Source organism: Lagopus leucura, unplaced genomic scaffold (assembly GCF_019238085.1).
Source record: "Lagopus leucura isolate 7727_CA_CO unplaced genomic scaffold, USGS_WTPT01 Super-Scaffold_100064, whole genome shotgun sequence".
Lineage (NCBI taxonomy): Eukaryota > Metazoa > Chordata > Aves > Galliformes > Phasianidae > Lagopus > Lagopus leucura.
Genome location: NW_024962308.1, coordinates 823730 through 851449, shown reverse-complemented (window position 1 = coordinate 851449; position 27720 = coordinate 823730). Strand labels below are relative to the sequence as shown.

General features: G+C 44.9%; 1 protein-coding gene across 5 annotated transcripts in view; it reads right to left on the bottom strand.

Annotated features, from left to right (window-relative positions):
* Positions 1 to 2334: 2334 nt before the first annotated feature.
* RANBP3 (RAN binding protein 3) overlaps positions 2335 to 27720 on the bottom strand; it is a 40435-nt gene continuing 15049 nt past the window's right edge. For 3 of the 5 annotated variants that reach the window (XM_042886832.1, XM_042886834.1, XM_042886833.1), the window contains 16 exons: positions 25325 to 25528; positions 22067 to 22103; positions 21903 to 21989; positions 16825 to 16896; positions 15575 to 15640; positions 14121 to 14213; positions 12875 to 12978; positions 10748 to 10867; positions 10006 to 10109; positions 7968 to 8046; positions 7094 to 7196; positions 6427 to 6551; positions 5705 to 5825; positions 4939 to 5081; positions 4289 to 4469; positions 2335 to 3713 (listed from right to left, as the gene is read on the bottom strand). In XM_042886832.1, the coding sequence (XP_042742766.1) occupies positions 3670 to 3713; positions 4289 to 4469; positions 4939 to 5081; positions 5705 to 5825; positions 6427 to 6551; positions 7094 to 7196; positions 7968 to 8046; positions 10006 to 10109; positions 10748 to 10867; positions 12875 to 12978; positions 14121 to 14213; positions 15575 to 15640; positions 16825 to 16896; positions 21903 to 21989; positions 22067 to 22103; positions 25325 to 25528 (1683 nt within the window). In that variant the 3' untranslated portion in view covers positions 2335 to 3669. The remainder of the gene's footprint in view (positions 3714 to 4288; positions 4470 to 4938; positions 5082 to 5704; positions 5826 to 6426; positions 6552 to 7093; positions 7197 to 7967; positions 8047 to 10005; positions 10110 to 10747; positions 10868 to 12874; positions 12979 to 14120; positions 14214 to 15574; positions 15641 to 16824; positions 16897 to 21902; positions 21990 to 22066; positions 22104 to 25324; positions 25529 to 27720) is intronic. The other 2 variants (XM_042886836.1, XM_042886835.1) reach the window with 2 other exon arrangements.

Here is a 27720-nt window from a genome sequence, read left to right as displayed (position 1 = left end):
CCCAGGTCACCACAGAGCACTTCAGGGCTCAGGCCGTGGGGTCACACTCCAAGGGCAGATGTTGACCAGGATGGTTTTTGCATTGGTTCTCCATTCTGTGGACTCGGGGACTCTCCTCAACATCTTTTCTGTGCTGGACCTTTGGAGCAGAGCACAGATGGAATCTCACAGAGTGGAGCAGAGGGGAAGAACCTCCCTCAATTTGCTAAGTGTAATTTCTTTATCAAACCCTCACCCACCCCAGCGTAGACAGTCCAATTTGCATGCTTTCTTTTGGTGGCACCTAGAAATGCCTTTTCCATCCTTGCATCTTCCCAGAGAGCAAATGAGCATTCCCCTCCCCCCTCCCCCCCCGCCCCCAGGACCCCTGTAGCTCCTCTGCAGCCCCCACAGCCCCTCTTGAAGCCCCTGAGACCCAGAGCCTCCCTAGCAGCTCAGAGCTCCACAGCTCCAACAGCACTCTGTATGCACAGACCCCTCCCTCCCTCCCCCCTCCAGATTTGTTCCCTAGGATCCCCATCATCCCCTCTGGGACACCCCAGGAGCTCACAGACCCCCCTCTCCCCCCCCAGTCTCTGCCAGGACCCCCATACTCCTTCCAGAACCCTGGAGCCCCTCCTGATCACCATCTCCCCATCATGTACAACTGCATGGTGCTGGAGAGCAGCACATAACGAGATGAAGGGCAAGATGGGGGGCAAAGGGACATGGGGGTATTGGGGACGTGGGGGAATATTGGCAGGGATGTGGAGACAGCTTGCAGGACTGGAACACTGCACAGAAGGCAACGTGTGAGGTGATGGTGAGACTTGGGAGGCACGGGGCCCTGGGAGGACCCAGGGCCTGGATTGGGGTGAAAATAGGGGATGCGGAGCAGCATCCAAGTGCATTTACTGATTTCTTCCTGCAAGGGGATGGGGAGCTCTGTGGCCCAAAGGTGGGGCCCTAATGCATAACCATATACGACCCATTACCCAAGATGACTCCATATAGACCTGAGTGACCCACAACTCCACCTGAGCCAGCAACTCTGCAACCCCTGCCCCCATGTCACCCTGGCCCTATAATGCCATATGACCCAGAACCCCCTGCACCTGTATGACCAGGTAACCCCACAACTCTGTGACCCTGCTTGACCCACATCCCTATGCCCCGACCTCATGCAGCCACATAACCAGCTGCGTGTGGGGGTAAAGCTACCTCTCCCAGGCGTGGGTCTTCCCCATAGCACCCCACAGAAGCCATGGGATGGGCACCGTGGGTCAGAGCTGTGGAGCAGGGTGAGTAGGGGCAGTTAGAGGGGAATTCTGGGGCAGCTATGGGGCATGCTACCCAATAAAGGCAGCTGTCACCTCACAAGCACTTGGGAATTGCTAACTCATGGGAAACCATAAGAGGTTATGGGGCAGTTAAAGGACACCAACGGGAGGATTACAGGGGCACCATGGGGCAGAGACGTGGCTGATCCACATCCACAACTGGTGGTGGAACCGCTGCTGCTCATGGCTGCTACAGGGGGTCCCTGGAGCTGCCATAGGGCAGATGTACACAGAGGAGGAGGAGCTGATGTACTCCCACCCAGAGCTGACAGTGAAATCAGGGAACGCCAAAGTCCCCCTACCCCTATTGCCACTCCACATCCTGCACCACAGTGCAGCTGGGGATCTACACCTTCTTCCTCAAGTTCCACCCGTACCCCACGCTGTACCTTCTCCAGCTCAGCCCTGGTCCGAGGCTGAGTTCTGCAGACCCTAAGGGGTGCTGTGTGTTCTGCCATGGGGCTGTGGGGCTCAGGAAGGTGGGCACAGGGCAATGGAGGGCTATGGGGGGCTCATTGTGGGACTGGAAGGTACAGATCCCTAACTGCATCATGATGGGCTGTACAGGATCCGTGGGGTAAGTATCCCTGAAGAGTATGAGGCATTCTATGAGCAGGAGCAGTTTAAGCACAAGCTCTGTGTCAGTGAACATCAGCCCAAACAAGTGCAGGTGTGCTGCCCAGCACCCTTATAACCCTTCCATCGGTGTCCTTTAACTGCTCCATAGCCCTTCATGAGAACAAGAACAAGGGGGAAAGCAGCACACAGTGAGAAGTCAGTTTAATGACATCTTGCGTGACCAACACAGCTGAAGGCAATGAGCACTGCTGAGACAGGGACTGCAGAGACACAGGGCTCATCCCCAAATCTGGGATGTGTTTGGAGAGAGGAAAGCAACCATCTGCTATGCTCCAGGGAGAAGAACTGCCACCCAACTCTCACCCCGTGGTGGAGAAGCACCGTGAGCACAGCTGAGCTCCTCTACAGCAGAGCAGCTCGGAATTACACACAGGGAAACACGTTCTGGCTTTTATTGGGGTGGAACAGAACACAACATCCTTCAGCCCAAACTGCTCAAAGCCGGCAATGGCACCTTATTCTTCATGCTGCAAGACTTCAGGAAACAGGAGAGGGGCAGGAAGGGTTAAAAGTTAATTTTCTATTAAGGCTGTTAATTCAGCAAGATCATTAAAAACGTACTCGGCTCAAAGCAGGAAGAGTTGCGTTGACCTCAGTCAGATGGTTCACACGTAGTTCAGTCAGGCAAGTGCTTACATGGCTTGTTGAATCAAGCCATTCCATGAGAGCTGCTTTGCAATGGGTTCATTTTAATGGCTGAGCAAGCTCATCACATGAGCCTTGCTGGTTCTCCAGAGGGCTAACAGCTGTTTGCTCATCCACCTTTCTGCAGGTGCCACCTGGATGCCTCCCTACACTTTGTTGCAGCCAAAGAAACAATTTGCTAAGAAAAACCTGTATGCAACACCTATGATATAGAGTGGCTTAGCTCTCCCTTAAATAGTAACAGAAAAGAACAGTACAAAACAATGGTTTCACGTTCTCAACACACAAGAGCATCTTATTGAAAAAACTAAAATAAAATATAAACGTTGTCACCACAATATAAACCCCCCAAATAATGATGAAATGGGAAGAAAGAAGAGTTAGCAAAATGTCCTGTGAACTTCAGAGTCTCTTATTAACAACGTTAAACAAAAAAAAAAACAAAAGCTTCTCTGGTGAATCCCAGCGCGATGTCTGTGTTCACAGGGCGGGGGACGGCGCTGCCCACCACCTACCTCAGGATTCAGCATGACATCAGCTGCCCCAGAGGAGCACGAAGCCAGGAGGGCAGTTCATGGGTGCAGGGATGTGGCCTCCCTGCATGTGGCAGAGACTCTGACGGAAGAAATTGGAGTTAAAAAGCCAAATTCCTGTTGGAACCGTGTCAGAAAGTTCCATCTCGGAGGCCTGCAAAACATGAACTACTGAAGAAACAGTCACAAGGTCCCAATGGAAAGCCGTGACAAGCTGTAATGTGCCATCTCTATTACAAGGAAGAGGGGAAGTGTTTGGTTTTGTTTGTGTTTTTTTTTTTTTGGCTCATCAATATGATGAGCTTTCTCACGTCCCAAACCACATTCAGGTAGTTTCCAAGTCTGCTGTTTTGTGTGTGTGTGTGGAATCTACTGATCCAGACCAAGAAACCAAACCAACAGAGCGGGGATGCACAGTTCTTAAGTCCTGGAGCCTTCAACACTGCCTGAAACAAGAGCTGGCCTGGGGGGTCCAGAGAGATGCCTGCAAGATGGTGTTCGTAGCAGCCTTGCAAGCGGGGGGCTCACGTCTGCTATGTGCTGCTGGCGTTCTGCCCATCACGCTCATCGCTGGGACCTGAAACAGACAGCAGCTCAGTCACACACTCTGCTCCTTGACTCAAAGACCCCCCTGGAGCCACCTGCGATGTCTCAGACTCCGCACTGCACTGACATGAAAACAGTTTTTCCCTCCCCTTGGTTTGCATTTCTTCTGCTGATTAAGTTCCACCCACTGCAGAACTTCATGCTCTTGACCGATCTGGCTTTGGAATCTCAGCAGCATCAGGGCCCACAAGCCTCATTCCCAGCCTCTCCAAGTCCACACGCTGCTCTTTTTTTCCCTTCACACCCAAACCTGCTTTATAATTGTTCCTCCTGCAGTGAACCAGGATGAAGTTCTGATCTCGGAAAAAAATTAAGAGATGTACTGAGCCATGGGAAGACAAAGTACAGATGGCCCCAAGTCAGGAGAAAGAAGCCTTTCTCAAACTGCCAAGCAATGCCTCTATAGATTACAGCCTCTCTGCATACAATGGGAACAGTCACACCCTTCCCACTTTTTGGGAACCCCCTGCTCTGCACACAGCACTGCACTCAGCAGTCAGCACTGATGTTTGCTTTTGCTTGTTACGGTGTGCCTCCCCTGCTTACCACTTCCCACTGATCCTGAAGGTGCAAGGACGTCGTCATCACTGTCCTCCTCATTCGACTGCGTTACTTCTGGCTCTGGTACCACACTCTTGACCTCCTGCTCTTGTTCCACTCTGCTCCGTAACGCCAGGATGCGGTGGTGCAGCGCAGCATACAGCTGCCCCGTGTCCTTAGAGCTCGCCTGGGGTTTTCAGTATTCAGCAACGAGAAAAAGAGGTGCAAGGAATGACAACAGATTAGAACATTTAATACACCACAGCGAGGCCTACTTCACTTTTGTCACATGGCTTTCTCATGTTTTCCTTTTACTCTCCAAAGCTTACAGTCACTGTACAGCTTCAAAGAGCTTCAGAGCTGTCACACAAGGCATCCTGTGAACATCGTTATCTATTTGAAAGAACTTCCTTCTGCATACAAGGAAGCTCAGTTTTCACCACATCAGTGAATTCCTCATCACAGCTGCTATCACCATCCCCCCCCAGTCGGCTTCAACTCACTGAGGTGGTTAGCTCACTTCATTACATTGCTCCCATACAGCCCAACCTGTGACATTTATCACCTCTGCATCTGCAAAAATGTCACTTCAACTGCAATACAGGCAGCACCTATTTGAGTAGGGATACCGTGATGCAAATGACAACTGTACTCACTGATATAAGAAAGACTTTCACCCCCTGGTCCTCTGTATCCATGGCGGTGATCCGGATGCTCTTCTCACTGGCTTTGTCAATCTGCATCTGAGCCCAGAGCTTGGTGTTCAGGATTAACCTGAGGCTCCCCTGAGTCCTCATCACTAAAACAAACACACGAGATGGGTTAGGTGGCAAGAGACAACTGGGAGCTCAGCACAGCCAAGAAAGCTTTTTTAGGGAGCAGGGCTGTGGAGGAACACTGAAGCCTCACATAAAGGATATAAAGGGAATCTCATCATGACTGCTGAGATGAATGTAGGATACTGAAGATTACTGGGCTAAATATCTATAGGCATGCCCTAGATCTCATACATGAAAACATCAAAGTTCAGTGGCCAGATCTGAGCTGATGACCTCAGGCTAGTGCTCATTCCTACCAGCCCAAACCATCAACACCATTCAGAAAGACCCCTGGCACCTGGTCCTGAAGAACAGAAAGCTCACATCTGAAGACTGCCACGAATTTCCAGCCAAACATTCAGGTTGGTAAGTAGAGCTCACTTTTAGGGGGAAAAAAAGTCAGCAAGCAGAAAGTGTTTGTTACAACAGAAAGATATTTTCTTATGTTCTCTTTGGATTAAATGGTCATAAAGCAAGAGAAAAGGTCCAAACTGCACTTCGAGTTGCTGTAGCTAAAACAAAGCAGATGCTACTGTGTGTATGGAAGCATCCTATGCAGCAATACAGCTCTCACCCAGAAACTCATTGCCCTGGTTTCTCTTACCCAGTCGGGACTGTAACGTCCCATCCTCTGTCGAAGCCATGTCATTGAGCCGCAGAAGCCCTCGACCTCTTTCCACCCAAGACTGAGAGTTTTTATCAAACACAAACAGCTTGCACTGAATCTGTAACAGAAAACACCTCCGTGGCACAGCGGTCGATTGAAGCAGTTTAATATTTCATTGTATTCAGACATCAGTTGGTCAAAACCAATCCCATGTCATACTGTGATTCTGACTGCTTGTAGACGTGCCATTTGTCTTTTGACACAGATCCCTCAAATTATGCTGATATGGTAAGGCTTTTATGCAGGTAGATATTCTTAATGAACACCTGCACTCAAAATCAAAGAGCAAGAACAAGGTTCAGATAGGGTGCAAGCTTCCACAGCTCCCTTCTTGCCCTGCTCCCACCTTGCTACTATTACACATTATATCTTGGTCTGGGAAAACAGATGTGTTCGTGTACAAAGCAATCGTAACAAGTTGAACTGACATGCAGAAAGCGTGCTTAAGATTTGCCAGGATTGTCCAAATGCTGAAATTCATTTGGAGAGAAGAAATAAAGAAAGAACTGCGTAAGGATCCAACAGAAAACATCCCAAATCTGCACTGTAACATCTGAGAGCACATTAGGGATGGAGAAGGTGGCTGAGAAGTTGGGAATGGGGTGCTGTGCATTCCCTGGGTGCTCACAAGCTCACAGACCTCTGCATACATTTCTTACCTGTAAAACATTACTTTCTGCTTCCTCCCCAGTAATCACTTCCACCTTTGCTAACAAACACTTCCTTGCTGTTGCTTTTGTATAGGCTGCAGCAGACTCGGCCAGGGATTCTGAAATATTATTAGCTGAACAACATTTTGAAAGTTTATTTTGAGAACAAAACATTACACAGCGCTCCTAAGGGCCTCCAGGTACACCCGAATTCAGAGAAAATCACAGCAGATGGCAACAGAACTGCAAGGAGCCCCAGAAGTCTGCAACCCAGCCAACAGCCCTCTGTCCCAGCACCACTCTTGGTGCACCTACACAACGTGCGGCTGACTCAAGCGTCCAGTTACCAGAACTGCAGCAGGGTGTTCTTAAGAACAGTTTGCCACACCTCTGCTGCACTGTGCAGGGCCAAAGTATCTGCTCTACTCATGCCTGCTGCTTTCACTGCTAAATACAGTCACACTGCTGCAGAAAACCCATGAAAGATGGCACAGCCTGCAGAGGTTATACATTAAAGGCAGGCAATCTACAGCACCCAGTTTGTCAGTCCCCACCCCCCAGCTCTATCTTTGGTCAGATTCAACAATAAAAGCAACATCCACTTTTTTTTTTTTAAACAAAGGAATAGGATGCCGAGGTTTATCTACCATTCCTAAAACCATGCTCTGGTTTTTACCTTTCTCTGGTGTGGCTTCCTGAGAAGACGATTCAGACCCAGACTCCGTAGCAGCATTCTCCTTATTACTCTCTGTGCTGCCTTCATTTGATTTTGGTGGACTCTATCACAAAAAAATAAAATGAGATAAGCAAGAGGAAAGCATACACTGATTTTAGCTTTGCAGAACAAGACTAGTGATGATTTACCAGCAGATGACACTACTGCTGATAAACAACACACAAGGAGAATCCCAATGACGCTGTTTTCACATTAAGAGCTGCATTACTACCCCAGGCCAAGGAATTGGACAGAGCCTGACCACACAGACAACTCATTTTCTCCTGAACTGAAACCAAATTGCAGCTCTTAATTTGAAGTTCTGTTCAAAGAAAGCAAATCAATTTCAGCTACAGTTCTACTCGAGACACAGTGAGCTCAGCTCCCCGCTCAGCAGTGATGAATTCAGTGTGAGGTGCTTCCCTTTTGCAACAGCATAACAATAAAACAAACAGAAAACAGTAAGGCACTACAACTCACACCTGGGGCCGGTAAACAGCTGAGCAAAGAATTGCTGGATTTGGAATCCCATCCTTTGGGTGCCATGTCACCGAATTTATTCATTTGAAGGAGAGCAACATCTTCAGGTATTTATACTGAAGAAACCATTGCAAAGAAGCAAGCTGTCCCATTTTTAAACTGCTTGGATTTGGCAAACCTGGACAGCACTGCAGCTGCAGGCAGCAGCTCATGACAACACCCCCAGATCTCACTCAGTTACCTACACAGCACTCCAGTGAGAGGAGCAATTAAAAGCTGTCATGTTTCCTGAGTGAGAACCCATAGCAGAAGCTGCACAGAAGATGGCAATGTTTCACAGGCAGTGGATACTCACTAGGACTCGCTCACTCATGTTCTGTCCAAAAACAAACTTGTTGCTCGATGCATCTGCACTGTTTGTAGAGTTCTCTATACTGGAAGGGAGAAAAAAGTTTCTGCAAGTCAGTAAAACGTGTTTGTCCTCTACTGATCAAATTCCCCAGAAAGCGAGCAGAGCCAACTCCAACTACTACTTGTTCTCAGGTCAATTTTCAGAGAGAGCCAGGGGAGGAGCTGAAACAAAGACCTGCAGAGTCACAGCCGAAGCAGAGGCAGCAGGGCTGAGTAATGCCTTTCACCAGATGAGCTGCATTACAGCTTTCCTGAGAAGCCTCACCATGGAGTCTCAGCTGTTACATCTCCTTGGAACAGGCAGCCTCCCCCAGGTGACATTTTTACCAGCAGACTTTAATTGTTTGAAAAGGGCAACAAAGGTTTCTTTTCTCCAAAAAGTCACTAACTGCTTCTTACGTGCTGCCTGACATCTGAAGTAGGTTTAACTGGAATAGGCTCTGGTTTCAAAACTTTATTAGTTTAAACCAAAAAAAAAAAAAAAAAAGGCAAACTCAGAAGCATGTTTCTGGCAACTGACTTACTATGAGTAAATCTTCCCCAATGAAGACTCAATCAAGATATGGCAGTGGATGTTATGGAGATTGAGAGATACAGATAGTTGAAGCCCACATATTAGGGGTCTCCAACTTAAAGCTAAGACATGTTTCTGGACTAACACTGGTGTGCAGACAGCCACTCTGATGTCCTCTACCTGCCCAGAGCATCCTGTGAAACCCCAAACAGGACTCAAACTGCAAAACGAGCTCCTCACACCTGCTTTGCATTGAAGCTCACATAAGAGAACAGGATCTTGAAAACTCCAAGTACAGGCAAGGCAAGCACACACCAACACTTTCATAGTTATTCCAAGGCATTGAACAATCTGCATCTTAAGTGCTCCACTTCTCTGCTGCTAACAGATCCATCACATATTGGGCCCTTCCTTGACTTTCCAAGTAATTACTTGAGCTGACAATGCTGTAAAAGAAGAAGTTCTGTCCTTTGCTTGATTCTTTTACCACTACTAAGCCAACACTGTCACAAAGCAACACCAACATCAAGGTGTTTTTTCATCCTAAGTGCAGACTGTCAGTTCAGAGCTAATTGGTGCACATGTAAAATCTGCATTACTTTCTCATGGCTGCCTCAGCTCATGCATATCTCCACCAAATCTCTTTGGACACGATGACTTCTCAGGTCTCTCAAAGACCTGTTTAGTTGTAAGGACCCTCTGCATTACTCTGTAGAGCTCAGCACCACAAACAAACCACTTCTCTTTGAACTCTTCTCTCCCTTATCACTCACAGAGATGCAACTGTTTTAAGTCACTCTTTGGCAACCCGGGTACCTGCAGAGATCACAGCACCAGCAAACACCCCACCCTGATAAAACAACACTTCTTTTGATATATTTGCCATCTGTATGTATATGGACAGAGCAACTGACAGCAGTACTACCTACAACATTCCAGGCACAGCACGAAGGCTCTCTTAAGTTATTACTGAAGTAATGCAGGCACACATCACAGTGTCGTGTCTGTCATGCTGTCATGTACTTCAGCAATGGCTTGAAGTTTGTTGCACACTCTTAGCAACCTCCATGCCACTGATCAGTAAGTTTTAAAGTACTTCAAGGGAATAAACAAGGCTCTACATTTGCCATTATACTGTAAGGTCTTGAGAAAAGATGGCTCAATAAACCAAAACCGTTCTGAAAGAATTCCTGAGATCTCCCAATGGTAGATTTAACTGTAGAAATGAGTAGGAAGAAAACATCCTGGAGGCTCTCATAAGTATAAGCACCCAAAATGCACAGCTAAGATCACGTTATGAACACATCTATTTTACAGAAGGAGCTGTTCTGTGTAATCACCATCAACAACAGAAATTATAGACAAAAATAAGTCAGAAAAAAAAATAAGAGGTTTGCTACTCCCTCTATTCAGAAGCCTGGGTTTCCATTGGCCCAGTGACAGGCCCTGCATGCACAGTGCATCTCACCTGGAGCTGATGTACTGTAGGAAATAGTTTGTTGCAGAAGGTGTGTCTGATGTTGGAAGGCCAGCATTCTGCACATCAGCAGTTTCATCGCTTTCATCTCCCAGCTACAAAGATCACATCTGTTAGGACAGCTTCAACTACAGATCACAGCTACAAAGATCACATCTGTTAGGACAGCTTCGACTACAGATCACAGAATTTTCACCTCTTCACTTCCCCTCAGGAAAGAGCTCTTCCACAAAGACTTCCTACCATGAAGTAAGTCTGTGTCCCAGTCGTATTTTCCTTCTGTTATGCTAGGAAACCTGCATAAACCTGTCTGTACCTTTGTGTAATACAATCCAACCCCAGTACTCCATGCTCAGGTTTGAACTCAGACTGCCCCCATTTTCTTTCCTTATCTTTTCTGTCAAGTCTTGGTTGTACTGGAGTATCTTAGCAGCACATTGCAACTTCACTGTGACCCAAAAGGTACAAGAAAATACTATATTGCACTGATACTCAGATTTATGCACTAGATGTTTTTCTTTACAGCAGTAATACAAGTTTATTTAATAAACTGGAAGACCTGTTTCACTAATCAGCCAAGCTGCACACACAGCTGCTGGCTTCACACACATGCAGTGTTGAAACCACTGACCATTAACTAATTGACAACTTCAGCATGCCTACAAATGATTGGCTCCACTGTGTTTTATCCTCACTTAAATACATCAACTCAGTCCAGATGAGCTGCACTTACCTTAACTCTGTCTCTTAGGTTCTGTCCAAATACAAAGGCTTGCTGTGCATTCAGTTCTGCCTTGTCCCCGCTGTCATCATTTGAAGTACTGTTGGACTCTTTCTTCTGACATTCTTCAGCCTAAAGAAAGAAATTGAAAGCTTGATTAATGATTAAGACCATTCTCTTTAAGCAAAACAAAACAAAGAATGTTGTAATATGGCAAGTCACAGTCATTTGCCATAACAAGCCAGTCACATCTTCAGAGCTACAAGGCAAGTTTTACATCTGAAACAAATCTGGTTTTATTCAGAGATCTTTTTCAAGGAGTCACACAATTCAGACATTTGCAGTTCAGGGATTTCTAAACACCATTTGGTCCAAAACTGCACTCAAAAGAGTATCAGCTTCCAAGTCATCCTCTGCTGACTGCCTGGGACGTCATACAGTCAAGTTTAAATACAAATCCAAGGATGGCAGAAGCCAGTTTCAGTGTCTGAATGCATTTGCTCTGCTCTGCAATTAGAACCCCCCCTCTCCCCCTTCCCTGTTCCTGTTACATCTGAATTTTTCATTTTTTCTTTTAATGGGCACTTCCAGGTCTCATTCTGTTTTGCTAAAACCTCACACCAGATAGCTGAGAGAATTGCCCTCTTAGTCTTCTTTTACCCAGGCAAAACACGGCCAGTTTTTCCACCATCAGGTACATTGCAGGCACTGAACACCTGGTGGTTTGCAAGCATCTTGCTCACAGCAGCATCCCCTGGCTACACACAGCATTCCTGACACAGCCACCCAGCAGCAAGGAGAAGGGAACCATCACTTTCCTTCACCTAAGGTGTCTGAGTGAGGCAGCCCAGCACATTCTTTGTCACCTCCTCCATATTTCACTTGTCATTGTTTCACAGGATGCCATGGCTCTTGAACCTTTTGTAGTGCTGAGGGCCTTTTATTTGCACCATACAACTGCAGGGGAATCACCTCCTCCATCTCCTCCCCCTTTCCAACCCTATAGCTCTAAAGCTTTTGGTTTACATTAGAGGACCCAACAATATTCATGCATAAAGTTCAACAAATGCTCCAGCTGGCACTGTCATAAAGTAGGAAGTTTGAGCAGGTCTTGATGAAAGCAAATATAGCTATATGGAAACAATTAAAAGGGATTAAAGCTGATCTACTGGAGAAAATGCCCAGGGGAAGAGTCTTGCTGGGGAACTTGTTTTCATGGATGGGAGATCTTCCCTCTTCTCTTCCCCTTCTCCAAAATAAATGCCACTAACCTTAAAGTTCGTTATCAACATGATTCACTAATAAGCTCTGCACATATTAACTTGTCTCAGCATTGCTGTGTAACAACCAGACCTCTAAGCCTTTGTCTGGACAGCTGCTTTGTATCCAGTCTTTTGTCCTTATGATACGTGAGTCCAACGCACCCAGATGAAGGCCTTTGTATGTGCTCACTTTTGATTGATTTTCCCTGGTCTAGTTTTCCTACCTGCTGACATTTCTCTGCATGGCCCCATATTCCAACACACTGACCATTTCTCCCCACCCTACAATTGACTGGCATCCAAAAACTTGGTAAGATTCACTCCACCTTGCCAAGTTCTCTGCACAAAGATGAGATAGTGCCAACCTCTGCATCAACTCCAAAGGAAGCCCTCTGGCATCAGCTACTCGTTAGATTTTGAACCAGACTCAGACCCTTGAAGCTCAGTGGCTCAGCCACCCTCCATCCACTTTTAATTCCACCCAGTAAGCACACATCCCTGGTCTGGTTTTAAAGATAATGCTGGCAAAGATCTGTTAGGGACCTCACTAAAGTCAGGAAAACAAAACAGAAAAGCAAACAAATGTTACTCTCTGCAGAGCCAGGACAACTATTAAAACCACTCTGGTCTGGTCTACAGTATTTGAATTCATCAAGTTTTTGCTACAGTTCTTGATTTAGCAAATAAGAAAAGCCACAGTGTGCTACTGGGACAGTGCAAAACTTACCAGTACTCCAGAGGTACGTAATACAGGTAAGCACAGATGTAAGTACAGGGAATCACCACTGATGGGCCTGCACTTGCATTAAATATTCTCTGAATAAAACCTGTTAAGTTCTGACAAATTGAGTGTCCTTTAAATCCTTCTCCAACTCACCTTGTCTTCTGAGTCAGAGCTTTTCAGTGTTGCATTACTTAGTGATTCTGATGTCGCTGCAGAATCTGGTGGGATATTTACACCATTGGTCCCACTGCTCAGAACTGCAACGAGAAACAAGCAGCTGACATTCATTTTCTAGACATTTAGAGGATCCTAAAGGAAGCAACAGTTCTCTTAGCAAATGGCATACTGCTTTCTTTTTTTAAATACAGGAAACACAGCAATGGCAACCACACAGCTCCCACAGTATTTTTTGCACGACAGGTTTGTGATGCAGAGGCATAAGGACAGCAGTTCAGCAACTCTTTGCAGCAACAAAATTCAAATGCATCAAGCAGGTCAGCAACACGTTACAGTCTGTAGAAATACTGCACAGGCTTCAATGCATACAACTGCAAGCAAGCTCCTTCAAATTTAGTACTTGAGGGCTCCTCTTGGGGCTGATCCAGCTACATACACAGTGACCTCCTGCTGTAAATCCATACTCCAGTATTTGAGTCTGCTGTAGAATCCAACCCATGCCAGCAGACAAGCTAGAAATGTTTGGTTCAACATCGCATGCAGCAGCAACTGAGGTTACTCCTGTTTCAGGTGAGGTAAATTTCCAAATAACAGAAAGCAAAAGAACAAAACAGAAGCATGAGAGTTTAAGAGACACGGATTTCAAACAACTTTGTTTTAACTCTCACTTTCCAATCAGGCCCAGTTCTATATTGCCTTCCACAATACATCAAACAATCAACATGAGCATGCTAACAATGCAAAGTGCAACTCAGAGCCACTGCTCCAGAAAGTTTCTCAGTCTGGTGGCATCTGCCAGTGATGCAGGTGTTTCACATCACTTTGCAGCTACTGCAGATCTACCATGGAAGCAGCAGCTTATTATGTGATGGCTGATGCTGTCACTTGAGACTGCAAATCCATACTCTTAGAAGGTAGTTTTATTTCAAAAATCAAGCAATGATTACAAAGTCCAGGGCCTGGTGATGCCAGATTGTCATCCACACAAAAACTGAAGGCTTGGTCATGTTACCTTCTATGTAACACAGACACACTTAACATGCAAGATGCTTCTGTTCAGAACAGAGAAACAGAAAAACAAAAGGCAGCTGCTGAGCAAAGTCAGAATGTTGCACAAAACGTATTTAGTATTTCCATCCCTCCTCTGTTGCACGTTTCTAGCTTGTCTGTTGGCATGGGCTGGACTCTACAGCAGACTCAATAAAGCAAAAGCATTATTTACCCATCTGTGAGAAAGCTTTTGGCTGTGGTGCCTGTAGCACTGCAGGACGGAGCACACTTCGCTGCTGTTCCTTCGGTTTCTGGCTTGGGAGACCTGCAAGTGGAAAAGTTTTTGTCAAGAGCTACGAAGAGTTGTAGAGAAGATGACATTGTTTTCAACTTCTAATGCTTCCAACAAAACACATAATGGAACACTAAACTGAAGGTAGATTTCACCCTTCTTTCCCATGCCTCGTCCCACCCTGAAGGGTCATTCCTACCCAGAGAAGGCAGCCCTCTTCCTTCTGGCCACTGGACTATTCCCTAGCTTACCCAGGACAGTGTGCAAGGAGAGTTTATGATATTAACTCAGAAACAGAAGTTGAAAATGTAATAGAAAGAAACCAATCTTATCTATTCACCATTAGTCAGCTCCATTTTCCAAGTCTCCCATTCTCCCTCTAATTAATCCACTTCCAGATTAACTTCTTCATTCTTCATATGATAAGGCGTATGGACAGCACAATAAATATGCATGTTATTTCTTTTAACAAGGCTTTTCAGGCTGTTAACTTGGCCTCTCCAGTTTGCTGTACAAAGAGAAAGGGCTCTACGACTCTTTAATTCAGCTCTGATTAAAAAACAAAAGGCACCTCACATAAAACAGCCTAAAAAAAAATCCTAACATCAACTCCAGAAGGCTGAGGCAAATCCAAAAGATTCAGATTTCTTTGATGATAAAAAAGACAAAAACTAAGAAAATGAAGCCTTAATCCATTAGGATGCTGTGACAAAAAGCTGCCCATAAAACTCACTTTAATATTTGTAACTAGTTTTGTTTCAGGCCTCCCACCCCAAAGTCTGTGACAAAGGATGCCATCTTATGACCAAGCATTCATATCAGCTTTTTATAAGAACACAGATCAAATTTCATCTATGTATTTCAACTTACTACATTTCCTGAGAACATGCACATTCCAAATACGTTACAAATATTTATTTCCACTACCAAAATCAGTTTTTTCTTTGAATTCCCATAAGCATTTATGTAGTATTTATGTCCTTCCTATACTAGCAAGACCAGTGTTAGCAAAGGTGAAGCTCCAGAGTAAAACAGCACAGCAGAACAGCTGTCATAAGAAAACCACTACTGTGCTATACTGAAAGAGCAGAGAGGAAAGGAGGGGCAGACACACTAACAGCTAGGAATCATTTCAGCACACTCCTCAAGTAAACCTTCTGTTCCAGTTTGAATCTAAAGGAACCAAGCTCAGCAGCCAAGGACTGCCGTGAGCCAAAGCACAGTGAGCAGAGGCATTTCAGAAGTGCATGACTGAGCCAAGTCACAGCTCTGAGGTGCTATGCACACCTTTTGCCATGTTCCAATCACAACGTGCATCTGAAAATTCCAAAGTACGTTAAAAATGCTGGAATTATTATGTTTTATTTTGCTTCTGAAGGAAACACTGAACTCACCTGCACTAGGAGCTTGACCATGAATAAGGATTGGTGGTTTTAGCCGGAACCCACTGCTCTTTTCCTCTAGAAACAAAACAGAATTATAAAGACAGCTGTAAAATAGAGTAGGTTATAACTACTTTACGACAGCCACAAAGTGCTCCTGCTGCTCCCATTGTAACAAGCCACAAGCTTTATAAACACCCAAAGCAAAGTCATAATGATATTTCCAAACAAGATCCTTTCCTCCAGGCGATGCTGACATCCCCAGTGATCATCACAGCAGACAAACATTCAGAAAGAAAAGAGATGATGCTGCATTGTTCAAAACTGGTTTTCAGGTGAAACACAGAACAGCGTTTTCACAAGAGAAATGGAGTTCCTCCTCACAGATTTTAAGTGAGAATCATACTACAAAAAGAACGACAGTCATCAGAAGCATGACAGAGCACAACAAATGAACAAGCACAAACTGTTAAATATCACTAGCTAAGTAAAAATTGTTTCATTAATTCCATATAATTGCATTACCTGCCACCTTATGCTTTCCTAGTGTGAAGGTGAAAAATTCCTATGGTTGCACTTACTGAAGCTAAGGCATTTCGATAAAACAACCATGGAAATACCAATATTTAAAAAACAAAAAAACAAAAAAACAAACAAACAAAAAAAACCAAATCCCCAGCTACCACAAAATCAGTTTCCCCAAAAACCTGAAAGATAAAATCATTTCATTAAATGCTATCTTGGAGGGGGGGCAGCAGCTGCACTCAGAATAAGCCTACCATCTCTGCATCCTTATGCACTTCATTATCCTCACACCCATGAAGTACCAGATGAAAACAGTGGCACCAATATAACAAGCTGATGGAACAAGTGTCATCAACAGAATCAGCAGCAGTGTGAACACCAGGTTCAGAAATCATGGTTCAACATAATCACAGCCATTGGCTATGGATGATTTAATTTGTCAAAGAAAAAGAAACTTGGTCAAAAAATGACACATCCCTGACGTTTCATCTTGAGGTTAACAGATGGGAATAGAATCACGTTGCACTCCATCACTCCCAAAGCATTCATGAGTTTTGATATTTGTTATTAACTCTGGGAAGCATGAGAAAAAGCAATGAAGTAAGAAAAGGCTGAAGACCAGCAGCACCACTTCCATGCTCCTAGCTATGGCCTGGGGTCAGAAGTGTCAGAGTATTTTGAACTGCGATACTCAGCATTCTGCTGAGGAAAAATGAGGGAGAAACACAGGAACTCACCCGGCTCTGAGTCAGAATTGCCTGCAGAAGGTTCACAGAAGCTTGATGGCATAAAGACATTGTTCTTTGTTACTGTTGTCAAGTAAAAAGAAAAATAAAGAGAAGCTGGGTATGTTATTCTTGATTATAAGCTCCTTCTCCAAATACTGAGATTGCAAATCAAACAGTTTTTCTGATCATTTGCTTTATTTAGTTATGTTTTTAATTTGTTTCTTTCTACACTAGAAAAGTATCACAGCTACAAAAACACGCAGTTCCTCACAGCTTAGTTTCTCCTGAAAAAGTAATTGCAAATTTCACAGCCAGGAGGGAAGGCAAACAGTGCTCCTAGTCTGAATTCTATCCTGAATGACCAATTAGAAGAGACAGAACGTGAAACAAACTACACACCATACTTCAGACTTTTCTTCCAGCTGTATTTGCAATACCTGACAAATAGTGGAAACTACCACCTAGGCTCTTTGAAAGGCTTAAGACTGACAGTACAGTGCCCACAAGCAGTAGATAACTAACACTAACATATTAACAACCCTCACCATTAATTCAATCTACTTGAGCCTTTAGTTCACAGGCAGCTCAAAAGATCCCCTAAGAATAAGTGCACATCAAGTAGGAAATGCACTCCTACCAACTGCATGGGGAAACACAACCCCTTGCTTTTAGAAAGGTAAAAAAAGGAAGTCCTGGGAAGCTACTAGCCTGTGTCCAACAAGATCACGGAATGGCCTGGGTTGATAAAGACCTCAGAGACCATCTATTTCCAACCCCTGCTGTGTGCAGGTCACCAACCAGCAGACCAGGCTGCCCAGAGCCACATCCAGCCTGGCCTTGAATGCCTGCAGGGATGGGGCATCCACAGCCTCCTTGGGCAACCTGTTCTGGTGTGTCACCACCCTGTGTGAAGAAGTTCCTCCTAAATTCTAACCTAAACCTCCCTGTCTTCATTTAAAACCACTCCCCCTTATCCCATCACTATTCACCCTCATAAACAGTCATACCCACTCCTGTTTACATGCTCCCTTCAATGAGGTCCCTCCAGAGCCTTTCCTTCTCCAAGCTGAACAATCCCAGTATGCTCTACTTTTCTTCACTGGAGGCCCCAGCCCTCTGATATCTTAGTGGTCCTGCTCTGGACCTGCTCTAAGAGTTTCAAGTGATGAAGCAGATTCTCCTTCCATATTAAGGCACACAGAATAACACGACTGATGACAGCCGACTTGGCCACCACAATTGGTGGTGAGTCACCCTCAGAGAAGCTAGCAACAATTGGGCCACAGTATGATGGATAAGGGAAGAGCAGGAGACGTCATCTACCTGGGCTTGTGCAAAGCATGTTACACACAGCACCTTGGTCTCTAAAGCAGAAAGGCATGGCTTTATAGATGGGCCACTTGGCAGATAAGGATCTGGCTAGATGGTTGCTCCAGAAAGACCTTGCAAAGTCCTTCCAGGACCTAAAGAGGCCTGCAGGAAAGCTGTGTGGGACTCTTTGTCAGCTACTGTCATGACAGAACAAGAGACAGTGGTTTTAAACTAAAAGAGAAGAGGTTTAGATTAGGTATTAGGAAGAAATTATTTACTCAGAGCTTGGTGAGGCGCTGGGTCAGGCTACCCAAGAAGGTGAGGATGCCCCATCCTTGGAGATGTTCATGGCCAGGTTAGATGAGGCTTTGGGCAACCCAATCTAGAGGAAGTTGCCCCTGCCATGGCAGCAAGGTGGGAACTTTACAGGTCCCTTCCACTCAGATCTTGTATGATTACATGATCCTCCAAATCAAGGCAGTAGAAACTTGCATATACTGCATTAAGTATGCCTTAGACAAAGAGAAAAGTATGCAAGCAAGCTCTTAGAGAGCCTCTACACACCAAATGTAAAATTGCCATCTACAGAAAGTAATGCTTTCCTGAAAAAGAAGTAATGGCATTTCACCAGGACTGCACAACAGCAGTTTCAAAGGTTGGATAGATTGTTTATATCAAGTCCTCCAGCTATTTGGGGGCATGCCTTTACAAGGCAGCATGCACAGATTTCCACACACGTGTTTATAGTGGCATATTTTTAAAGCTGGGACACTTCCCACCATTGCTTAAACTCCTTGAATCACAGGCATTAGTAGCACACAACAGCAAGGTTCAAAGCACTTGGGTAAAATCCTTCTGCACTATTGTTCTGTTTTGTCTGGACTAACAAGAAAAGTCAACAGTCCATGAAAGAAATCTATCTTTCACAGCTGCGGAACAATGTATTGCCAAGACACAGCCTGGACTTGCAGGTTAAGTTTCAAGTTAGAGTCAGTCATCACTTTACTTATAGCTGTCCAGCCCTCTGACTTGCCTGGGCCTTGCTGAGTGAAGAGAAACTGCCGTTAGCAGTGTGTGGGAGGCATTACTTTTGGAGCACTATGTTACTTCCGTGGACACGACAGACTTTGCAGACACTGATACGTTCTGCTAGAGCACATGATTTAATAACTTCCAAATCCTTATGGCTGGCTACATCTTCCAGTGTCAGAGTCTTTTTAGAGTTTATGCCTTCCACTTAAGCTGCTGTCAGGGCTCCCTGGTGACTCAGTACAAAAGTAAAGCATCTGCACTGTGGAGTGGCATCTCTCCGAAAGAGAGGCATGTTGTCACCTCACAAGACAAGAAAGACTCTTCAGTTGACAACAGAGGACAAACTGATTTTTACCTACTTACAAATAGGTGGGTGGAAATGATAATTCTAAAATTCACTAAGATCAAGGGCTAATCAGCTGGACAAACACTCATCTGAGTAGCAAATCTCAGCAGGTTAAACTCCACCTGGTTACACAAAGCATCTGCACAAGCAACAAGCAACACCTAAACTTACTGCAGAGACAAGTTGCTGCATTCCTGCTCCTGCAATACAAAATAACCACGACAGAGTAAACATGTGCTTTTGAGACATACACTGAAGATCTGCTGTGAGTCTAAGGACCACAGCCTCTCGCTGATGAGTTGCAACTAACAAGTCATAAGTCATTTCAAGTGTTTTCATTACAGGATGCCAACCCACCTTCACAAGCATCTTCCTGTGAAGGAGAACGAGCTGAAGGCCATTGCTAGGTGGCTACTGGGGTCAAAATGAAAATTAAAATGAAGCCTTACTTCCTGAGCAGCATGAGACAGTTCAGAGAAGATAAGGAATTACACAGCTATGAGGCAACTCCTATGTAACAGTCAGGCATGAGTCTGAGCTTCACACAATGAAGCAGAGTACTGGGGCAATGCAATAAAATCACCCTCAAAAAAATGAATGAATCTCACATTACACCAACAGCTTGTCAGCATCATAGCAGCAGCTACTTTTAACCTAGCACTAAAAATGCATAAAACAGTAACTATGTAAAAGGCATTGAAGAGTTTTTACTGTCAAAGTATGAAAAAGTAGGCTGCTTTGGTAGTGAGCGGTACACTTACAAATGCTTCTGAGTATTTATCACTACAGAAATAGAGACTTGGGAGGGATGAGAAGAATCACAACAAGCTCCAAGCAGCAAACAATGGAGATGAACTTTTAAGTTGTATTTCTGAGCAACGCAATGAAATGAGGTTGCCTTCATAGCCAGAGAAGGTTGAGGCAGAACACACACGCAGCAGATACTGGAGGCCACAGAAGGAAACAGCACCTTTGAAGCTTTCTACAGTTAGAACATGACCTGAGCTGGGTCATACAAATCAAGTCATGAAAGAATAAACACATATATTAGAAGAGAACAAGGGAATCAAACAGGGAAGAAAGGAACACAGGTTGAGAGCTCCAGGCAAGCAGACGCTGAGAAGAAATGCAGAACTCTTGGAATATCCAGGATTCAACCACACAATTTGTCTTCCTCCACTTCTTAAAGAGTGCTGTCATTACACAAAATGAGAGTTAGAGATTAGAGCCTCAACAGATAAGAAAAAGGCATTATAGACTAAAATAACTGGTAATGATGATACAGAAGCTAGGATTATAAGGCCCAATAAGTAACAAAGATCCTCCAGAGCTGTACACAATCTGTTCTTCTCACAGAAGATCCAGAGACAATGAAAAATCTTTGTTGTTTCTGTGCAGTGTTCTTCTATTAAGAATGATGAGAAAATGTAGCAGCCACACTGGGCCCTTGGAAAGTATTCAATTAAAGGCAATGCACCTTGAAAACAGCTCAACTCAGAAAAACCTGCACCTCAAGAAGGAATTCTTGCTGTGACAGCACTGGTGACACAACACGAGAACACTTCAGTGCAGAACCTAACAGCAGCTATATTTAAAACTCTACAGCCACCTGTATCTTTACAATTAAAAGACAGAAGCAATTACTTCCACACCTTTTAATCACACTGAACATGCCAGAGGTTAGAGGGCTTATTTGTATTGTTCTCTCTTCCACTGTTTTCCCAATCTACTTTCCCAGCCGAGATGAACAATGAAGGACTCAAGTCCCCAGGTCTGCCTTAAGCACCACAGTATCTCAGTTGGAATAATCCTCAACTGGGCATTTTTTTGTGAAGAGAGAAGGAATCAATCAGAGAGTTTCTTGTGGGTGAACACAGGTGTTATATGACCACTCTGGTGTGTATGAACCAGAAGAATTTATCGGTGCCCTTCACAGTGATCTGCATCTCTTGCACGTGCTGGGTGAGAACGCTGCTGAAATGCACTGAATTCTCTCCACTTGAGGAGGAACAGAAGAAAAGGAACGAAGAGAACCCAAGCACAAGCTGAGATTAAATTTTGCCTGGCAGTGCAGTAACTAAGGAAAATACAGCACTGATGTGAATTCTAAGAAGTGATTTTATCATGACAAGGCAAAAAGATTGCTGGTAAATTCTTCCATTGAACAGCATAACATTACAAGCTCAAACAGGTGCATGTGTATAAAAACACACAAGTTTATGCATCAAAATCCTTTGGGCTTGATTAAACTTGCTATCACAGATCATAGGGAAGTCAGCCTGTGGCTGCTGTGGTCATTCAAAGTAAAGCAAAGCAGGCAGCAATAAGACTGGAGTGACTTGGAGAAACAGAAGTAGGAAACGCACCTCATATGGCAGCACAGTAATAATTAATTTACCTGACTGAGAAGGAGGGAACTGTGTTAAGGATGAAGTTCTCTCCCGCTTCACAGGCGGACAGTAGTTCCCATCCTCTCGATCAGATTCTGCAGCAAAAAAACAAAGTTATTCTGGTTTCTATACATCTACCAGCGTTTCTTAAATTTACAATCAAATTTCTTACCATCTCCATCTTCTGGACTCGACCCATCTGCTGATCTCTGAAATCAGAGGACAGGGACAATAAATCAGTGAACATTTCAGTCTTTCGGGGGTACACAGAAATGCTTTAACCAAAGACTTTCTTTACAGCCAATCACATACGTTCAAGGAAAACACACTGATCAGCATTTACACATGCTGAATTTCACTTAAGCACTACAAATAACAGAATATCCCATTTACAAGAGATGCCTAAAAGTTCCTAACCAAGCACTAATCTTCTAAGCAGAGACTGCGATGATTAGCACACTTTTCTGTGTATTGAAAATGATAATATTAAAGTCTGCTTTGGCCAAATCCAGATCTCTCACCCTGAAGATGTTATTTAGGAGTTCATAACAAAGCACTTTTTCTAACTAACATAACAGACATCAGTTCCTCAAAAAAAAAAAAAAAAAAAAAAAAAAACAGTGATGGAGAAACCTTCTTCAAAACCCCCTATGATGCTCTGATAGGAATTAGCAATGGACATTCCCCCAGCACCTTCCAGAGCACCAGAAGGAAAAGCAGGCAGCATCACAGGCTGCCCTTTACCACAATGTTAGGTATTTGAAGAAAGTTTTCATATCTTGAGGATTTCTACATCACTTCCCTGTTCCCACAGAACTGCCCACAAGGAATTTCGTGTGCTGCAGGAGGCGATTGGAGCAGCAGCACCACCTTCTCACCACGACATCCATCCACACACCTTCACCCTTACCTACGCAATACAGCTTTCAGTTTCAAGACAACAGAAGAGCACAGTGACTTCACCAGCATCCCAGTCCCACATCTCTGATATCTCAATAAGGAATTAAGAGCTATTTACAGTTTTAGGAATATAGTTTCTCCATATCAACACTAATCTGTCAATCCAACGCAGTAATACTGTTTGGCGACCCAAACCTCCCCCACATAACTCACCAAGCAGTCCACATTACTGAAGCAAGGCTTTATTAGGCATACCTGTTGTCAATAAACACTACCTTCCTGAAAGATAAAGCTGAAGTGGAAAGTCAATGCCATTTTCTGTTTCAGCAATCAGTACTCCAAGTCAGAAAAAAAGCTCTTTTGTAAAAGAAAAAAAAGCACCAGATACACCACAGTGCAAACTGCACATCTGTATGTGCAAACCTCCTTTAAAATCAACAAGTCTCCTCCCCCTGAATTCCAAAACCACCTAAAACTGTTTAATGATACCCAAGCATCAGGAATACAGTACGCAACATTGTCCCAAAAGAATTCAAACCCACACAGCACAAGCTCCAAACTACCATGTCAATTTATCAGTTTATTAACAATGCATGCACAAGTAGACATGCTGTCACTACATTTAGTGTAAAAGGAGAATCAATGTCCCAGACCATCCTGTAACCCCTGGCAGAGCAGCTGCTGCACAGACAACAGACTTCCCAGTCTCATTCTTCTATCTCAGCAATAGATCACTTGGTATGCTACCTCCCATCCTTATCAATTAACACCCTTAAAGCTGTTGATTACTGCCTGCAAAATTAAGGGTTTGCTAATAACTCCAACCAGAAAAAAAGAAACTAACAGATTTACATCTTTCATAGACTTCAGAATTTAAATATCAGGGAAGAAAAAAAATCTCAATCCTTTAGGCTGATCCCTGTGCACAGACAGTCCAAAGACCATCACGCTGCTGTCAGCCTCAATCCTGGAACTTCTGCCTGCACATTTCAGACATCAGGCTGGATTTCCTATTTTTAAGTGAAAGAGAATAGCCAGAGTTTAAAAAGCATTTCACAACAACGCTGTAATTATTACTATTTTTTAATACTTAGCTTCCAGCAGAAGACACATTGCATAACATATCTTAGGTTAAGTATTTAACTTCAAAATTCTCCTTCAGCATCTTACAAAGACACTTGCAGGCAGCACTCCATCAGGAGGGTGCTCACCAGTCAGGACAGCTCTGCCCCAGGAAACGTTTCAGGCCTCCCTTTGCAGGCCATCACTTGGACTTCACAGCACTGTTTTTACACACAAGCTACACAACAGAATGAAAAGCCAGAACCACCTCACCTCATACAGAACCACTACAGTGACCTAAATGACTTCCCTCTATTCAGCTGTTGGAAATCAGGAGCTGTGAGACAAACCAGTAATGCCTGATCTAGCTCCCAGCTTGCTCCCCCAGTGCAAGAGCTTTCTTACTTCTTTTCCCTGTCTAGAAATCCAGCTAGAGAAAAGTTACAATTATTTCTCAATAGCAGTTTTGACACGTCTCTAATTAACCAAACTACCTTTTCTTACAAGGCCCAACTGTCTTGTAAGAGTGAAAGTGAGCACAGATTAACCAGCAAGTGCTCAAGTGCCATCACTGCGCCCTTACACCCACTGCTTCCTCACTGTTTCTGGGCCATTACATGCACTGCAGGTGCTACAGACTAATAGACACGAGCCTATGCCAACTGCAGCAAGTTTGGCATCTGTTGTCTCTCCTAGTTGTTTGGTACCTTGTGAGGACTATTCATCCCAAATTGGGCCAAAAAGGCTCTCTTTTGGGCAAGGAAAAGCACATGTCACAGGTGGAGCAGCCTTCACAGGCAGAACTCAATGAAACACACCCAGCATGTGCAGTCACAAGGAGGAATGATGACTCACCTGCACCAGGAAAACACAGCTCAGCAAGCAGAAAGGATAAGCCCAACTTTAAAATTGCTCTGCAAGGCTGCAGGCAGCAGTCATTCAGTCATCTCATCTTTCCAAAAGTGTTTACCTGCGCCATTAGTAGAAATAGCTTACGCTGGAATTACTGAGAGCTTTCTCTATTAAGTACTTAATTTCATAATTCTCCTTTAGCATCTGCCTTGGTGCCGTTAACCTGCCAAGTACATCAGTGGTTGGCACAACAAGCTGCAGCTCACAACCAAACAGCATCAGCTGCTCACTTGGTCAAGATATTCTGGCTGGGAAGGAATAAAGGATCCCCCTCCAGCTGCTATGAGGCACCACCTCACATACAGCTGCTTCTCACTCATCCACACGAGCCCTCACAAGTGCTCAGCAGACACAGTAAACTTTGGAATTCATCCTTTATGCACCTTCTGCCATTCTGCCATCTAGGAGGACCCAAGCAAACTTCATTTCTACCAACCTTAGAGGGGACGAAGGAGATCACAGATAAACCAAGCAAGCTATGCTGCCTGCAGTTAACAGTAACAGATTCCTAGCAGAAGGGATGTGTCCTCCATCCCCTCAGCAGGTTTGCACTTACCCCTGCCACTTCCTGTTGAATAGGAGCAAGCTGGGCTGTAGCAGAAGGACTCGGGGTATCACTGGCTGAGGCCACAGCAGGAGCAGGAAGATCAGGGTCACACTCCTCAGCTGGTTCTTTGTGACCCAGAGCATGGCGGGGGGACTCAACCTCTCCCTGAGGGTCCTCACCTGAATCCAACAAAGCTTTTTGCTCTGCAGGGGACTGGGAGTAAAAAAAGACAATGTCCCTTCAATGCAAAGGTGCCACCCGATGGAGCAGCTGTCCAAGTGAGAGGACATACTAATTCCTTCCTAAATTACCTTGTTGCAATGGCCTGGCAGAAGAAATTGCTTGCTGCTGAGGCATCAGTTAAGATATGCTAGGCCCTGCTGGCTGAATTAGTTTTCCTCCCCATAGGGAGCACCAGCTGGGGCAAATGCACTGCTTGGAAGTTGGCTAGAACTGCTGCAGCACCCATCAGAGGAGCCCTGCTGCACCCTCAGGGCTCAGCTGCACTTCAGGCTGCTCAGGCAGCTAGCTGCTTTAGCACCTGGTCCACAAGCAGCAATTAGACAGGACCCATAACTAATTGCACATTGCTGGTTCTTCTAACCATGTTTGAGGTGGGGTTGGTTATAAAGTAACCCACACAAATCTGTTGTTACAACATTCATACAGGACAATATCTTCCTCCATTCATATGAGGGTGAATACCCTGAAAAGCAACAGAAATGTTTTATTTTGTAAATTAAGAAGTCAGTACACCTATCTCAATGCAGAGCATGATGGAATTCCCAGTGCACGGTTCTGGGATTTGTCATTTGCTGTGTTCCCACTTCCGCCACAAACCTTTCAACTTCCAAACAGCAGCTCATAAACTGGAGGGGTCTGAAGTTCTCCAGCTGTGACATGGCCTGGTCTTAGACAGGAGCAATTATCAGTAAATGCCATTTTAACAGTGGGGTTATTTCAGTTCTGTCAAGCTTTTAAGTGACAGTAATTTCTTGTAAGAGTTAAGTATCAAAAAGGTCAAAAAGGAGGGCAACACATTTCAGGTGAAGTTGGGGATGCTGAATATTCAAAATGCTTGTTTTTAAATAGAAAACTTACTAATAAGCCAAAACACTACCTTGAAACTCCACAGAATGGGAGATGTCTGTTACTCTGAGACCCTTTTATTAAGGTAAGGCCAACTTTCAAAATTAGGAGTACTCCTCTTGTAGATCATTTGACCTCTCTTTAAAGGGAGACAGCCAAACAAATAAAATGCAAGAATAAAGTTTTCCACATCACAAACAATCGAAGCAGTTTATGTAATGCATGTTTATGTTATGTATGCATAATTATGTAAGCAGCAGCAGAGATGCCATTTTCCCTCACAGCTCGTGTTGCAGGTCCCCCCCTCCAGCCCTCTTGCTCTGAAGTCCCAACCCCAGCCCATTTCTCCCAGCCCTCTCTCCAGATCAGCAATCAGGCAGCTCAGCTCCCAGCAGCTCCAGCCTTCCTTCCCATGCACAGGCTGCACTCATCACACACCTCAGAATCACAGTTAGGTTGGAAGGGACTCTAAGGCCCCCCAGCCCCACTCCTGCTGTGGGCTGGGTGCCTCCCCAGACCAGTCTGCCTAGGGCCCATCCATAGCCTGGGGCAGCTCCAAGGATGGGGCACCCACAGCTCTGGGCAGTGCCAGGGTCTCACTGCCCTCTGAGTGAAGAATTTCATCCTTACATCCAACCTCAATCTCCCCTGTTCTAGTTTAAAGCCATTCCCCCTTGTCCTATCACTATCAACCCACACAAAAACCACTCTCTCTCCTGGTTATAAGTTCCTTTCAGGTACTGGAAGGCTGTAAAGAAGTCTCCCCAGTCTTCCTTTCTCCAGGCTGAACACCCCCAGCTTCCTTGGCCTGTTCTCATAGCAGAAGTGCTCCAGTCCTCTGAGTATCTTCATGGCCTCCTCTGTTCCAACAGCTCCACGTCCTCCTTGTGCTGGGCACTCCAGGACCAGACGCAGTACTCCCAACCTCATAAGGGCAGAGCAGAGGGCTCAGTCCCCTTCCTGCCCACTGCCAACCCTCTGCTGATGGAGCTCAGGATACCATTGACCTTCTGGGCTGCAAGCACACACTGCTGGCTCACGTCAAGCTTTTCATCCCCTAGGACCCTCAGATCCTTCTCTGCAGTGCTGTCCTCGATAAATTCTTCTCCCAGTCTGGGTCCAGGATTGCCCTGGCTCAGATACAGCACCTTGCACTTGGCCCCACTGAACATCATTCAGTTCACCTGCGCCCACTTTTCAAGCCTGTCCAGGTCCCCCCAGATGGCACCCCTTCTTTCTGTTGCATCTCCCACACCACTCAGCTTGCTGCCATCAAGACTTGCTGAGGTGCACTCAATCCCACTTCTTCGCCATTA